Source organism: Dipodomys ordii, unplaced genomic scaffold (assembly GCF_000151885.1).
Source record: "Dipodomys ordii isolate 6190 unplaced genomic scaffold, Dord_2.0 Scaffold18, whole genome shotgun sequence".
NCBI lineage: Eukaryota > Metazoa > Chordata > Mammalia > Rodentia > Heteromyidae > Dipodomys > Dipodomys ordii.
The window spans coordinates 11,826,683-11,842,354 of NW_012267234.1; the positions used below are offsets into that span (position 1 = coordinate 11,826,683).

The 15,672-nt window shown below is 43.5% G+C and overlaps 1 protein-coding gene across 1 annotated transcript in view; it reads left to right on the forward strand.

Annotated features, from left to right (window-relative positions):
• Hydin (HYDIN, axonemal central pair apparatus protein) overlaps positions 1–15,672 on the forward strand; it is a 235,242-nt gene that overhangs the window by 211,603 nt on the left and 7,967 nt on the right. Inside the window, exons 72-81 of the mRNA XM_013012798.1 lie at positions 1,019–1,166; positions 1,718–1,925; positions 2,334–2,555; positions 4,636–4,805; positions 6,764–6,962; positions 7,721–7,879; positions 10,234–10,511; positions 12,363–12,582; positions 13,652–13,864; positions 15,274–15,437. Of these exons, the coding sequence (XP_012868252.1) occupies positions 1,019–1,166; positions 1,718–1,925; positions 2,334–2,555; positions 4,636–4,805; positions 6,764–6,962; positions 7,721–7,879; positions 10,234–10,511; positions 12,363–12,582; positions 13,652–13,864; positions 15,274–15,437 (1,981 nt within the window). The remainder of the gene's footprint in view (positions 1–1,018; positions 1,167–1,717; positions 1,926–2,333; positions 2,556–4,635; positions 4,806–6,763; positions 6,963–7,720; positions 7,880–10,233; positions 10,512–12,362; positions 12,583–13,651; positions 13,865–15,273; positions 15,438–15,672) is intronic.

The following is a 15,672-nucleotide window of genomic DNA, read 5'->3' on the forward strand; positions in this document are numbered from 1 at the left end:
CTTTCCAATTATAATAACAGTTTAGAGTTAGAAGGATTTACAGCAAAATACTAGTGTCAGATAATAATAAACAGTGTGTTAGTGTGCACATGACCCATGCAATATTTGGAGCACAGTTATATATTACAGACTTTATTTGCTAAATCTGACAACTGTAACCCCAACTAAAGATTGAGGGGAGAATATTGGATAAAAAGATCGTAAATTTTATGTGGGTAAATAGAGGCATAATAGCCAGTGGAAAAAGAAAATAATGAAAGAACATGTATTAGCAGGAGATGTGTGGGCAGGAAACTCCTGGCATACTGAAAGTCTAATTCAAAAAAATTCAAAGCCAGGCAGCAGTGGCTCATGGCTGTAATCCTGGGAGATAGAGACATGCAAGCCAGGGCAGAAAAGTCCATGAGATTCCATCTCAAAGGCTATGCCTGTCATTCCAGCAACTGTAGGAAGTGAAAAATAGGATTATGGTTCTGGCACAGTCCCAGGCAAGAAGTGAGACCCTATCTCAAAAACAAGTACGAAAAAAGAGGGAGAGGGGTGCTATAGGCATGACTCAGGAATAGAGGGCTTGCCTAGCAGATGCAAGGCTCTTAGATCAAACAGCGGTGATTTGTAGAGATGGGGAGAGTTAGGGTGCCAGACAGAGAAGGTGAAGCCTTCATTTACAGAACCAGGAAGGCATTACAACCCTGGGTCTGAAGGAACAAGGGAAGAAAACAGAGTCATCAGAATCTCAGGAAAGCTGTGACCAGGGCAGAAGAGCCACCCAGCAGGAGCAGACAATTGATGAAATGAAGTTCAAGAGGGAAGACATGGAGTCCCCCAAGGTTAGGAAAGTCACAGAAAAAGCCAAGAGAAAGAAGAGGGGTAGGCTGGGGAGTTGAGACGAGGAGGGAACAGAACTAGAGGTTTCCACAAAGGCTTCCACTTGCCTGTGGAGTAGATACTTTGCTTGCTGAGATACTTCAGCAAGCAAACAAGAGGCCTCCACTTAGGGTGGGTACTTCCTCCACAGGCAGAGAAGCCAGGGAGTCTGTGCAGATGATCAACAAGGAGGAGCAAGGGTTCAGCTTTGCCTTCCTCGACAACTCTCGGTATTCTGAAGGGTTCAGCAACAGTCTGGTTGTATGTCCCATGGAAGGCTGGATTGCACCACTGTCCAGGTAAAGAAAACTTAAGGGCTCTGGATGAGTGCCCTCAGTGTGGCAGGGGCCCAAAGCCTGCTACCCAGGAGAATTGCTTAGAATGTCCCATTTGTAAAATCCCTTCCAACTAAGATTTAGATATGAACAATAGTACCTTCGACCTACTTACTCCACAGGGTTTTCTTGATGAATTATGGAATGTTGAGAATTTTAAGGCCTTGTCCTCAATATTTTTTGTATTATTTTGTAGTCTTTTCCTGTCTTCTTGATGTGTGAATCCACAGAGCAATATCTAGCTTTCCCTGGAAAACTATCTTTATACTTCATTATAATTTAGAGTACTTTTGTCACTATCTTCATGTATGAACATGCGCGGAAGTACTAGGTCTTGAACGCAGGGCCTGCGTGCTGTCCCTTTGCTTTTTCCTTCAAGGCCGGTGTTCTACCACAGCACCACTTCATTTTTAGTCATTTTTGTTCATGACATATTTGCCAATTCAGAGGACTCATTTTTTTCATCGGATTTTAACTAGTCATCTTAGCTAATCTGCTGTCTTGTTCACAATCAGGTTCCCAATTGATATTTTCTTCACACCAACGCAAGAAGGAGAGGTGAACTTCAATTTGATCTGCAATGTGAAAAAGAAAGCCCACCCTCTGACATTAAATGTCAAGGCTGAGGGCTATACTATGAATGCAGAAGTCAGGTTCAAGGACAGGAACGGCACCATCACTATCTTGACACCCAACCAGACCAATATCGCCAATTTCTATGAGGTAAAGGTGTGAGAGGGCCTTGCTGCCTCTCTCCGATTCCATGTTTTACTAGGGAAGGTGATCAAGCAAATATGAGGTGAATCTTTGACTCAAATGCCAGAGACCAACAGCCCCATCTCTACAATGCACAAAGTTATGGTGTGAGTGACTCTCTTACTTTATTTTTCAGTGGGTAGAAATCATGGGAAGAGGCAAGAATACTTATATTAAACATACAAGAAAGAATTCAATTATCAACTTACACTTGAGATATAAGCACACCCAACACTGAGTAGCTCTTGCAGAATATCTGACAACATTAAGCTTAATGCCCAATTCACCAAGTCATCCATCCACCCAAAGGATACTTTTCCCCCAGAGAAGGAAACTATGGTTTACATTCACTGTTCTGTTCTCTCTATCTTCCAGGTGGAACTAAATGAGTGTAGCCAATGTGAATTCAGCCTTATCAACACAGGAAAGTTCAGCTTTAGTTTCCAGGCAGAACTTTCTGGGCCTAAAAGCCTGTTACAGTACTTGGAATTTTCACCCACTGATGGTTCTGTGGACATAGGGCAGAGTGAGCATGCTATACTATGCTTCCAGCCATTTCAGAAATGCATCTTGAAGGGCCTGGAACTCAAAATTAAGGTAAGAGCAATTCACATTGTCCAAATGGTTAAAGAACTCACAGCATGCTATGCTGACAGGCTAATTCTTCTGTGTGTTCTGTCTTCTCCACCTGTTCAGAGCTCCTGCTGGACAGTTGTCTTGGAGACAGCCCACAATCTCTAGCTCAAAACAACTCCTCCATGGTTGAGGTACCTAGTGAGTAAGTGCCAATTGCGCTGAGATACCATCCATTCTCCAGACGCTAGAATAAATGAGACAGACAGGAGAGCATATGTGCAATACTTACCAAGATAAGTTACTGAATGAAAAGTTCAAATGGATGAGGTCAGAAGGAATGGCAGAGAGGGGTCTCTGAAAAACTACTCTTCCAAAGCAATGACAACACAGGTTAAAAAAAAATGTATCTGTGGGTCTGGGTCTGGTGGCTCACACTTGTAATCCTAGCTTCTCACAAGGCTGAGATTGAGGATCACGGTTTGAAGCCAGCCCAGGCTGAAAAGTCCCTGTGAGACTTTTTTTTTAAGCTATGGTTCTAGTTTAATACATCTGTTAGGAGAAATAAAACCACAAATGGTGGATATACAAGTATGAACAGAAAAGAGCAGGTTAAGGCCACCTGTGCCACTGCCTCTGGTGAAAGCTGTCTTGGGGATTCCCACACCATTTATTGTTTAGCCAAATACAGCATATTCTCAGGAAGAATATGATTTGTCACTTTTTAAACTGGATTTTTTTTACCCTAAACAATCAAGAAATGTTCAGTTTTAGATTGAGTCCCAAAGATGATGACAATGATGAATATTATTTTGCCAGTCCTGCGATTTGAGCTCAGCCTGAGCACTGTCCCTGGGCTTTTTTTTTTTTTTTTTTGGTCGTGGGGCTGAACTCTGGGCCTGGGTGCTGTCCCTCAGCTCTCCAGCTCAAAGCTAGCGCTCTACCACTTGAGCCACAGCGCCACTTCTGGGTATTTCTGCTTATGTGATGCTGAGGAATTGAACCCAGGACCTCATGCATGCACAGCAAGCACTCTACCACTGCGCCACCTTCCCAGCCCTGTCCCTGAGCTTTTATGCTCAAGGCTAGTGCTCTACCACTTAAACCACAGCTCCTTTTGGCTTTTTGTGGAGATTCAATTGGAGATAAGAGTCTCACAGACTTTTCTGCCCAGTTGGCTTTGAAGCATGACCCATGAGACTCTTATCTCCAATTAACTACTCAAAAGCTAGAAGTGGTGCTAGCCTTGAGCAAAAGAGCTCAGGCCCTAAGCACCTAGGTCCTGTGTTCAAGCCCCATGACTGACCAAAAAAATTAAATTAAAAAAATAAATTGGCAAGATCAATGTTTTCAGAACTATGCAAATCAACCATTAACCTGCAACAGTTGTTGGAGTATTTATTCAAGAAAAATGACTAAATATCACTAAGAAAAGTGATCTTCATGATGGTTTAATTTGTCCTATGCCAGATCATTTTCCCCAGCTCTGCAGTTCTTTTGAAAACTTCAACAGGTCTGTAATAAAAAGGTATCTGCTTATAGAGGTAGAAGAACAGTTTGGAACTTCCTAAAAGCTCACTGTAAGTTATCTGCCGTATCTAGAAGTTCAAGGAAACCTCCCTTCACAGCAAAGCCACTCATAGGCGTTTCCTTTATTTGACCTGACTCAGCACTTTAAAAAATTCTCAAATCTGTGGCCTTGTACATGGTAGGTAAGTGCCCTACCATCGTACCACATCCCTAACTCTTAGGTTTTCTTTTTTTTTTTTTTTTGAGGTAGGTTGTTATATAACCCAGACTGGCCTCAAACTTCAGATCCTCTTGCCTCACCCTCCTGAGTGTTAGGATTATAGCACCCAGATGATTCAGAGAGCTTTTGTTCCCAAGGCATTTACTTGATATGTCTAGCTTTTCCTTGTGGGACAATTGCTTTAAAAAAAAATCTGGGTTGTACTCAGAGCTTTTCATAAACCCTAACCTGCTGAATTTGAATCTCTGGAGATGGAGCCTGAGTTCTTTTAAATACCAGTCATTTCCCTCTATCCCTCCTGGATGCAAGTACCTTCTCCTCCTACTCTGCTAATCATATACTTCTTCCCCACAGATCAACCATGGCCCAACATTCACATGCAGCATCATAGGCTGTGCTGTGAGTCCAGCGGTCCATTTCTCCTTTACCAGCTATAACTTTGGAACATGCTTTATCTACCAAGCTGGGATGCCCCCATACACACAGATGCTGGTCATCACCAACAAGGAAGAAACAGCCATGAGGTAAGAAGACTTTCCAGAGCATTCATATGATTCTATAGCTCCTTGTGGTTCCCTCAGACTCTGTATAGGTGAGGTTGGAAGGAATCAAACATCAATGGGCATGAATTTTGGGTTCCTAGTCCCACCACTAACACTTGGATATCCATGAGCAGCTACTTGTTAACAGTTCTCTTCCTAAAATGCAGAAGACAATGTCAAATGGAGGATGTCAAAAGGGGACTTCTTATAGCTTCCATTCATTTTTCTCATGCAATACATATGTTGGAGATACTGTTTGGAGAGTTTAAAAATTGAGTTTCTCTACAGTTATGTTTGGAGCATTAAAAAAGTACATTTCTCTACAGTAAATAGCATCTCTGTACTAAGTTCTGATTCAAATTCAGCATCTCTATACCATCCCTGTAGAATGTTCCAGACCAAATGACATAGACTATCATTGGGCCCAGAAATCTGGCATAGCAACTCAGTCTTTATATCAGAACTATAGAGAACTTTCTATAATGATAAAAAAAATTTATCTGTCTAATGTGGTGCTTGTGCTAGTTTTATCATTGCTAGAACAAAAAACGTAACAGAAGCAACAGTTTTATTTTATTTTATTATAAAGTAGTTGTACAAAGAGGTTATAGTTCCAAAGTCAGGTTATGAGTACAATGCATCTTGATTAATGTCACTCCATCCATCATTCTCCTCCATTTTTCCCCTCTCATCCCTACCCTCAAGTTGTATAGTTCAATTTTTACATAATATGCATTAAATATAACAGCTGCATTTGCATACACAGATTTATGTTGCTTATGGTTTCAGAAGTTTCAGTCCGTCATGGTAGATAGAGCATGTCAGAGCAGCTCACATCATGGCAGACGAGAACCCGGTGACACAGTAGCAAGAAGGCGCAAGGACAAGATATATCCCCCAAGCACACACCCCTAGTGACCTCCTTTCTTCAACCAGGCTACCTCCGTAGTTTCACCATCTCACAATAGTCTATTCAAATGTTTAATCCATTTGATTAAACTATTGATTAGGTCAGAATGCCATTACAAACACAGACATTTCTGTACTTTACTGATCTCCTAATTATCTCTCAGCTCAATCAAGCTGACAAGATTAATTGTTTTGGTGGCCCATAGCTAGATATTAACTAGGCAATATACCTAGAACATTTCAAGTAACTGAATTTTTATTTGATCTTAATCTAATTTTAAATTAATTAAAATTTAATTTGTGAATAGCACAAATCTAAGGTCAAGGTTCAGCTCTTCCTATATTGTATGACCTTGGGGAATTTTTTTTTTTTTTTGCTGGTCCTACGGCCTGAACTCTGGGTTTGTGTGCTGTCCCATTCCCTGAGCTCCTTTGCACTCTACCACTTGAGCCACTGGACCACTTCTGGCTTTTTCTGTGATTTATTTATTTTATTTTTTTGTCGGTCATGGGGCCTGAACTCTGGGCCTAGGCACTGTCCTCAGCTCTTCAGCTAAAGGCTAGTGCTCTACCACTTGAGCCTCAGCACCACTTCCAGCTCTTTTTTTCTGCTTATGTGGTGCTAAGGAATCAAACTCAGGGCCTCATGCATGTGAGGCAAGCACTCTACCACTGAGCCACCTTCCCAGCCCTGGGAAAAATTTTTAAACACTCTATCTGCTTGCCTAAAATGGGGAATTGTAACAGTTTCTTCTGTATTGGATTATGAGAAGGATTAAATTAGAAATGTAGAACCAAGTTGAAGTACTTAGAACAGTCTCTAGGACATAGAAAATGCTCATTCATTGCTAGCTTCTGCTGCTGTTATTGTGATGAGATGATGAGGATGATGAGGATGATGATTTTCCTGATTCTAGAACAATAGCACAGGGAATCTGTTGGTCCCCAGTCTGTAGAGAATCATAAAGGACCTATCAGTCCCTCTAGGTCAACCTTCTCAGATTACATCCCTTCCCATTGATTTTCCCCAGCATAGACTGTTTATACACCAACACCAACTACCTGGAGGTAGACTTCCATGTGGATGTGATAAAACCAGGAATGACACTGGAGGTTCCAATCATCTTTTATCCCAGAGAAAATATCAACTACCGAGAACTCATCCCCTTTGAAATCAATGGACTTTCTCAACAAATAGTTGAGATCAAAGGGAAAGGTGCAGAAATGAAGGTAAGAGAGAGAGAGAAGCGGGGGGGGGGGGGGGGGAGGAGAGAGGCACTAGGGCTTGACTGACTCCTTTCTTCTGCCCTTTCCTAGCCTCTTTTGCCCACCTGAGCATACCTTTCCTCCTCTTTCATGTCTCTGCTCCTGGAATTGTACCATTGGAGGTCAATCAGTCCCACTGAGATTGTATCCCTAATCACAAAAAGGAGAGAATTTTGCTAAGCACCAGTGACTCATGCTTATAATCCTAGCTACTCAGGAAGCTGAGATCTGAGGGGATCATAGTTCAAAGCCATCCTGGGCAGGAATGCCTATGATACTCTTATCTCCAATTAACACCAAAAGCTAGAGGTGGAGTTGTGGTGAAATGGTAGAGTAGTAGCCTTGAACAAAAAACTCAGACCTTAAGTTCAAGCCACAGTATGGCATATGAATGAAAAGAAAAAAGGAAGAGAGGAGAAGAGAAGGTAGAGAGAGGAGGGGACAAGGTAGAGAGAGGAGGGGAGAAGGTAGGGAGAGGAAGAAGGAAGGAAGGAAGGAAGGAAGGAAGGAAGGAAGGGAGGGAGGGAGGGAGGGAGGGAGGGAGGAAGGAAGGGAGGGAGGGAGGGAAGGGAAGGGAAGGGAAGGGAAGGGAAGGGAAATTTTATAAAGTTAAGTCACTGAAAGGAAGGAATCACTCTTGCCTCACTGGAAAAAATGCATCCTATTTATTTTTCTTATTAACTAACAAGCCCTTCTTCCTAACTCTGTTTCTTGACCCACAGGTTTTGGTCATAGATCCAGCCAATAAGATTGTGAAGTTAGGAGCTGTCCTGCCAGGACAAGTTGTAAAGAAAACTATTACCATCATGAACAACAGCCTGGCCCAAATCACATTTAACCAATCAGCCCTGTTCTCTACTCCAGAACTTCAGGAACCCAAGGTCAGTTCTCAGGTGGGGCTAGGTGAGGTCCCAAGGTCTTCTTCATGCTTCCTAACAATAAAAATGACCAGGCTGGCAACACTTCACAGCTCACATGCCATTGTGTACCTAGAATGTACTAGACTATTCTAAGAGGTTTGTGTATACTATCTCAGATCATTTACCCTATCCATGTCATTTGTTTGTTTACACCTTCACTGTACACATGGATCAATCCTCAAAGTTTGCTAATTCAAAAGCAGAAATTTGTCTAATTTCTAATTTTTCACATTACAAACAACCTTACAATATCTGTGTAGCTAAGTTTCTACACACATCAATGACACTGCTTAACAAAAAGGGAAACAGGATAAAAAGGAGAGTGTGAGCTGGGTACCAGTGGCTCACACCTCCTAACTACTTAGGAGGCTGAGATCTGAAGATCACAGTTCAAAGTCATCCCAGGCAGGAAAGTCCATGAGACTCATCTCCAGAAAACCAGAAGTTGAGCTGTGGTAGAGTGCTAGCTGTGAGCAAAAAAAAGCTCGGGGACAGAGAGCCCAGATCCTGAGCTCAAGCCCCACGGCTGACAAAAAAAAAAAGGAAAGTGTGTATGCATAAGCATCGCCAACCTGCCCCCAGAAAGGCCATCCCCCTCTACACTCATCAATGAGCATGATGCTTATTACCGTTCTCATTGCTAATTCCACATCCTGCAAGGTCCTTGGATACAGAAGTTTCCAGCTTCCAGGCGAGGCTACTATCCTGCTTGCTGTTATCAGTATTTGGTTGGCCCTTCAGAAATGGACCACATGTGTTTCAGACTGAGGGCTTTCATGTTCCTTCACTCACTTCATTCTTACATTTACTCAATAAATACATGCTCAGTGCAGAAAAATCTAAATGCAACTATGACACAAACATTGTCTGGTGGAGTTCGTAGTCTTTTAGGATCACAGATTCATAAACAGTCCCAGGACAACATGGAAACTGGAGAAGCAGGATGTGAATTGGAAGCAACACTGCTCAGAGCAGGGTGGGCTCAAGGGCTGTGGAAGAGCCTACAGTGCAGAGAGGCCTGGACTGCACATTACAAGATGAACAGCAGATAGGTGGGGAGGGGTATCTATGGGGAGCAGAGGCATATGCACTCCAAAGTATCAGAGCTCCTGAGAAACCAGATGTGGACCAATGTGGAAGTGGTACTATTGATCACTTAGGGATTTCAGGATGCAGAAAATGAGGCCACAAAGCTAGTCATGACAAGGGACCCAGTGGGTACCTCATCCTACACTGTCTACTGCACCAGCCAGATGCTTCCTTCTCCTCCGTAATCCAGTTTAAAGTCCTTGATCCCAGTGGGTTAGAGCCCCTAAGAGTTTGCCCATACAAATTCTGCTTCTTATGTGGCTAGACCAAAGCCATCTGAATGACCTGTTCGGACCTGTCACCCTGAGAATCATCATGTGAGAAATCCCTAGGGTTATTTTTCTGCTGAAGATTCTCTACCCCTCACTGCAGTCCCCTTGTGGGTGACTGTCCACTGCTCTGACCAGAACAAACTTTTCTTTTCTTTTTCTTTCTTTTTTTTTGGGGGGGGGGAGGCTGGTCCTGGGGCTTGAACTCAGGGCCTAGGCGCTATCTCTGAGCCTCTCTGTGCTCAAGCACTCTACCACTTGGGCCACAGCACCATTTTCAGCTTTTTCCAAGTAGTTTATTGAAGATAAGAGTCTCATGGACCTTCCTGCTTCAAACTGTGATCCTCAGAGATAAACCTCCTGAATAGCTAGGATTACAGGCGTGAGCCAGTGGTGCCTGCCAGGAACACACGTTCTTAAGATAGATTTCAATTCACTTTCTCCCAGGACTAAGGGAAATGCAAATTTATGCACTGGTTCTCAAACTTTAGAATCTCTGAAGAACTTTTGAAAATGCAGATAGGAGGCCATCTCAGGGACACTGACTCAGTGGACCTGGGCAGGAGGAGCCTGGTATTTGCATTATGACAATCCCAGGGGATGATTCTTGAGAAACACATGAGCCCAGAGATTCCTGTTTCCTGCTACCATTTCCTGTACCTGAAGAAAAGAAAAGAAGAATGAAATGCCTAAGACAAGCTGAAAGGGAGCAGGAAAAGGGAATCAAATGCCTATCGTGTACCCCATATTCTATATACATGGTCTTGACCTTCACCAGAGAGCAAGTCACAAAGGGTTTAAGTACGTTCCCAAAGATGTCACAGCTGGTTAGAACAGATGTGAGATTTGTTATGCTTTCAACTGAGAGCCCCAGCAGCTAGACCTCAGGAACTCAAAGCCCCGGGAGCTTCCCTGCCCTTAGTTGCTGAGCCCAGTTTGTTTGTTTGTTTTGGCCAGGTCATCAACTTGGTGCCTTTCCAAAACATCACCCTGAAGCCCAAAGAAATCTGCAAAGTGGAAATCACCTTTTCCCCCAAGAAGCGTGTGCCTCCCTTCTCTGAGGAGGTGTTTGCGGAGTTCTTGGGAATTCTGTACCCCCTCTTCCTTCTCACCGGCTGCTGCCAGGCTTTGGAGATCTCCCTGGACCAGGAACATCTTCCCTTTGGACCAGTTGTGTACCAGACACAAGCTACACGCCGCATCCTTATGTTTAATACTGGTGACGTGGGCGCAAGGTAGGAGAGCATGCGGCCCACCCAAAGCTGACGTCTCCGTCCCTGGATTGCCAGCTGTCATTTTACATGTGCAAACACTGCTTGTGTTTCCTGATTTGATTTGATTTTTTTTTGTCCATTGTGGGACTTGAACTCAGGGCCTGGGTACTATCCCTGAGTTTTTGTGCTAGTGTTCCACCACTTTGAGCCACAGCTCCACTTCCAGTTTTCAGTAGTTCATTGGAGATGGGAGTCTCATGCACTTTCTTGCCTGGGCTGGCTTCAAATTGTGATCCTCAGATCTCAGCCTGGTGAGCAGCTAGGATTATAGGTATCAGCTACCAGCACCTGGCTTGATTTTATTTGTGAGATAACATACGTGACACTTCCTATTTCTATCAACTCCCTTCTATGTATTCTCCTTTGTCTACTGTGGGTGGGACAAGATGTGACAGCAGTGGTCTGACCAAAGTGACTATTGCTGAGGTGACTACTGAAAAATATGACCGAGAACATTCCCACAGTCCTGTCACACGTCTCATCCCTCTCATTCCCAACAGCCCTGGGAATTCAATACTACCACTGAGCTAGTTTTACAGGTGAGGGAACCAAAATTGAATAGCTTTTCCTAAAACCACACATGTAGCAAGAATTTACCATATGTGCAATGCTGAGTATTCTCTGCGTGTGTATGTCTCTCTCTGTCTCTCTCTGTGTGTCTCTCTCCACCCTCTTTCTTAGTGATACTAAGGTTTGAGCTAAGGGTTTTATGCTTCACTCTACTGCTTGAGCCATGCCTCTGGTTATGTTTGAAATGGGAATTGCTTTTTGTCTGGGCCATCCTAAACTACAATCTTCCTATTTTCACTCCCCACCATAACTGGAGTCACGGGAATGTACCACCATGACCAGCTTTTTCTAATGAAATGGGAGTCTCATGATATGTTTAGCCTGGGCTGGCTTGGAACCACAATCCAATCCATCTCTGACTCCTAAGTAGCTAGGATTACAGGCATGAGCACTAGCACCTAGCACAATGCTGATCATTCTCGCATGAGATCTCCTATTAATTAGCCTAGGATCTTCTGGAGTAGTTACTACAGTGTCCCCATGACATAGATGAAGGGAGGCTCGAAGAGGCTGGGTGGTTTGCCCAGGGTCATACAGCCAGGAAGTAGAAAATATGAGCTAGGCATCCAGCTGTATCTGTAACAGCTCATCTTCCCAGGCCCTTCCCTCATGAATATTGACCCAGCAGTGCAGATCTGTACATTGTACACCCAAAGGGGGTATTTATCACACAGACTCAGTGTGAATGTGACCCTGAGGAACACTGTGGCAAGCCTGCACTGAAGAGACTGGTCTGCACCCTCCATCTTCTGTCTCCTGCCCACACCAAGTGCCCAGACACGGGAGTGGCCCTCCAGGGCCATCAGATTCCAGTACCACTAAGTATAAGTGTCTCTCTCACATGAAGGGAGAGTCACCACTTGTCTGGATCTGAACAGAGAGGCAGTGCAGGGAGTGGTTGAGGCCATAGTCTCAGGAATTTATCCTAGCCCCTTACTAGCTGTGTGATCCTGTGAACACCTGTGTGCATGTCTGTGCACATTTCTCAAATGTGACAGTCCTGAGTAAGAAGACAGACACTTTCTACCCTGTGTCAGCTCTGAGAGAGAGCCAAATCTCCTTACCCAGTGACCTTGGCCTATGTCTCCAACTGCTTCCACTCTGTCTAGCATATCTTTCTCCTTAGGGCCTAAGGGGTAAGTGAAGAGGGAAACTATGCAGCTAACAGCTCAGGGTAAGGCTCTTCTTTCCAGACAAAAATTGTAACCGCTATCTTCCTTGTTGTCTTTTGTCTTGGAAAAGGTTTAAATGGGATATCAGAAAATGTAAGCCTCATTTCTCCATCAGGCCAGATGAAGGCTACATCACTGCGGGCATGGAGGTTTCTTTCGAAGTGACCTACCATCCCACTGAGATGGGAAAGGAGAGTCTCTGTAAAAACCTGCTCTGCTTCATCCAGGGAGGCAGTCCTCTGTACCTCACCCTATCTGGGGTCTGTGTAGGACCACCTGCAATAAAAGAGGTAAGTACATGTTGCTCGGTGAGGGACCAGTGGCGGAAAGTAGTCCAGTGAGAGAATGCGCTCATCAGAGCACACATCAGACTTTCTGACTGGCTCCTGCCACCATAGGGACTTTGTATTCCCTTCTTTATTTAGCTAATTCTTGTTCTTTCGTCGATTCTCAACTCAACCATTGCATTCTCAAGGAAGTCTACATTAGCATGACTTCTAAATCAAATTCTGTTGTAAGACCTATGAGTCTTCCTAACAACAAAAATGGTACCCATCTTCCTGTATAATTTTGTTATCTCAAGATCTTTAAATGGACAGAATCATACAATGTACCAGAAAATGTATGAGCAAGTCTCCACAAGAGCATACATTTTGAGTTCTCTTGTGCAAATGTTTGATGTGGATGGCTGGACCACAGGATATATCTACTTGCAAAATTCCTAAGTATTTTCTAATTGTGACTATGTCCTTTTACAACCTCACCAATAACATCTGACAGTTCTACTTGCTCCATATCCTTGTCAACCCTTTATGTAGTTGGGTTTTTTTACATTTTTGGACATTCCACTGGATATGTAGTAATATCTCATTGAGGTTTTGGATATACATTTTCCTAATGATTGATAATGTGGAACACATTTTCAAGTATTAATTTGCTGTCAACATATTTTCATTGAAATGCCAGTTTGTCCAATTAATATTTGTTGACTGAATTAATGAACAAAGAGGAAACTTATCAACATAAACTCACTCTGGGAAGCAATGTTAAAATTGGTCTTCATGGGGCTGGGAAGGTGGCTCAGTGGTAGAATGCTTGCCTCACATTCATGAGGCCCAGGGTTCAATTCCTCAGCACCACATAAGCAGAAAAAGCCAGAAGTGGTGCTGTGACTTAAGTGGTTAGAGTGCTAGCCTTGAGCTAAAGAGCTGAGGGACAGAGCCCAGGCCCAGAATTCAGGCCCCACAACCAACAAAAAAAAAAAAAATCGGTCTTCACTCATACACATGCTGTGCATCTGGCCCCTGAAGACAGGTCAGGGGAAGTGCCATGGAAGGTAACAGGCCAGCTTTCTTCTAGGTGGTGAATTTCACCTGCCAAGTCCGCTCCAAACACACACAGACCATCATGTTGTCAAATCGCACCAACCAGACCTGGAATCTGCACCCCATCTTTGAAGGCGAGCATTGGGAAGGGCCTGAGTTTGTCACCCTGGAGGCCCATCAGCAAAACAAGCCCTATGAGATCACATATAGACCCCGCACCATGAACGTGGAGAACCGCAAGCACCAGGTAGGTTGAGGCCGCTCACTGGATTCCTGGCATAGCAGAAGGAAGGTGCAGTGAGCCCAGAACTCAGAGAATGTTAGGAAAGAGAACAAAGGGTACCCAGGTCATGATGGAACAGTGGAGATAGTGTAGATGCTCAAGATTTGGCTTTCCAGTTGGGCACTAGTGACTCATGTCTATAATCCTAACTACTCGGGAGGCTGAGATCTGAGAATTATGATTCAGAGCCATTCGACTACTCTCACATTAACCATCAAGCCAGAGCAAGCAGTATGGCTCATGTGGTAAAGCATCATCCATGAGTAGAAAAAGACTGAGTCAGAGTGCAAGACCCTGAGTTCAAGCCCCAGTATTGGCACTAAATAAGTTAATTTAATTTGATTTAATAATTGGCTTCCCTTCTTGCCTATGTATCATGTAGTAATAGATGATTCTTGGGAAAGCCAAAGGCTCTGTTGTTTTTTTCTTTTTTCTTTTGTCGGTCATGGGGCTTGAACTCTGGGCATTGTCCCTCAGCTCTTCAGCTCACTAGCTAGCATTCTACCACTTGAGCCACAGCACCACTTCCAGTTTTCTCTTGGTTAATTGGAGATAAGAGTCTCACAGACTTTTCCTTCCCAGGCTGGCTTTGACCCGAGATCCTCAGATCTCAGCCTCCTGAGTAGGTAGGATTACAGGTGTGAGCCACCAGAGCCTACCTAAGGCCGTGTTCTAAAATGAAGTCCTCCGCCACGCTTCAAACAGTTAACTGTTAATGTAATTGCAAAAATTCCATGGCAATTGTTTAAAAAAATCAGAAAAGAAAAGCAGCTACAATCTTCCACATGAATGAAATATTCTTCTCTTTACTACCAACCCTTACCCAGAGCAATCCATCACTGCGGTCTCAGCACAGCACTCCTGTATTCCGTTTCTTTTCACTTTACATTCTATCATGAGCAAGTTTCCGCTTAGCTGCATAGCTTTTGGGATAACCATTTTAATGAGAGCCTAAGATTTCAGAGTGAGCATTCCATAATTTTTAACATTCAATTATTAGATAATTTATCTCCAAATTTCCACCAATATTATAAGGCGTTCTCCAAAAATTTGCCTCTGGAGAGATTTTTTTTTCTTTAGTGGGTTTACTTGGTTCAAATATTTATGAACTTTTTGGGAGTGAGACAGGATCTTGCTATTAACCAGGTTTCCCTTGAACTTGTAATCCTCCTGTCTCAGCCTCTCAAATGCTGGGATTGCAAGTGTATACCACCCTACCCAGCCTTACAAATACTTTTATAACTTTTAGAATCTATTGCTGAGCTGCTATCCAAAAGTGTTATGCTTACTTGAAGAAGCTCCATTAATCTTGTAACCCCACCATACTTGATGGATGCCTAATAAATTCTGCTCACCTTTCTTCTTCTCCTCAGGGCACCCTCTTCTTCCCCCTCCCAGATGGGACGGGCTGGCTGTATGCTTTGCATGGAACTGCTGAACTCCCCAAAGCTGTAGCCACCATCTCCCGAGAAGTGCCCTGTAAGACACCCTACACAGAGCTTCTGCCGATCACCAACTGGCTGAACAAGACCCAGAGGTGAGGGAGTGGGACAAAGGGTCCAGTTAGGGGGATAAAGGAACAACTCCCACCATCCATCCTGGTTCTTCCCTGCTTGGTACTCATAGATAACATTGAAGGTGCTCAAGAAATCAAGAGACAATGTTCTCTGATGTGCCAAGCATTTCCTGAACTTCTAGCTCCTCCTGTGTAGGGCTATTTCTTCTTAAAAAAAAACTAGAAAAATTCTTGGCACAAAATAAATGTCCAATAA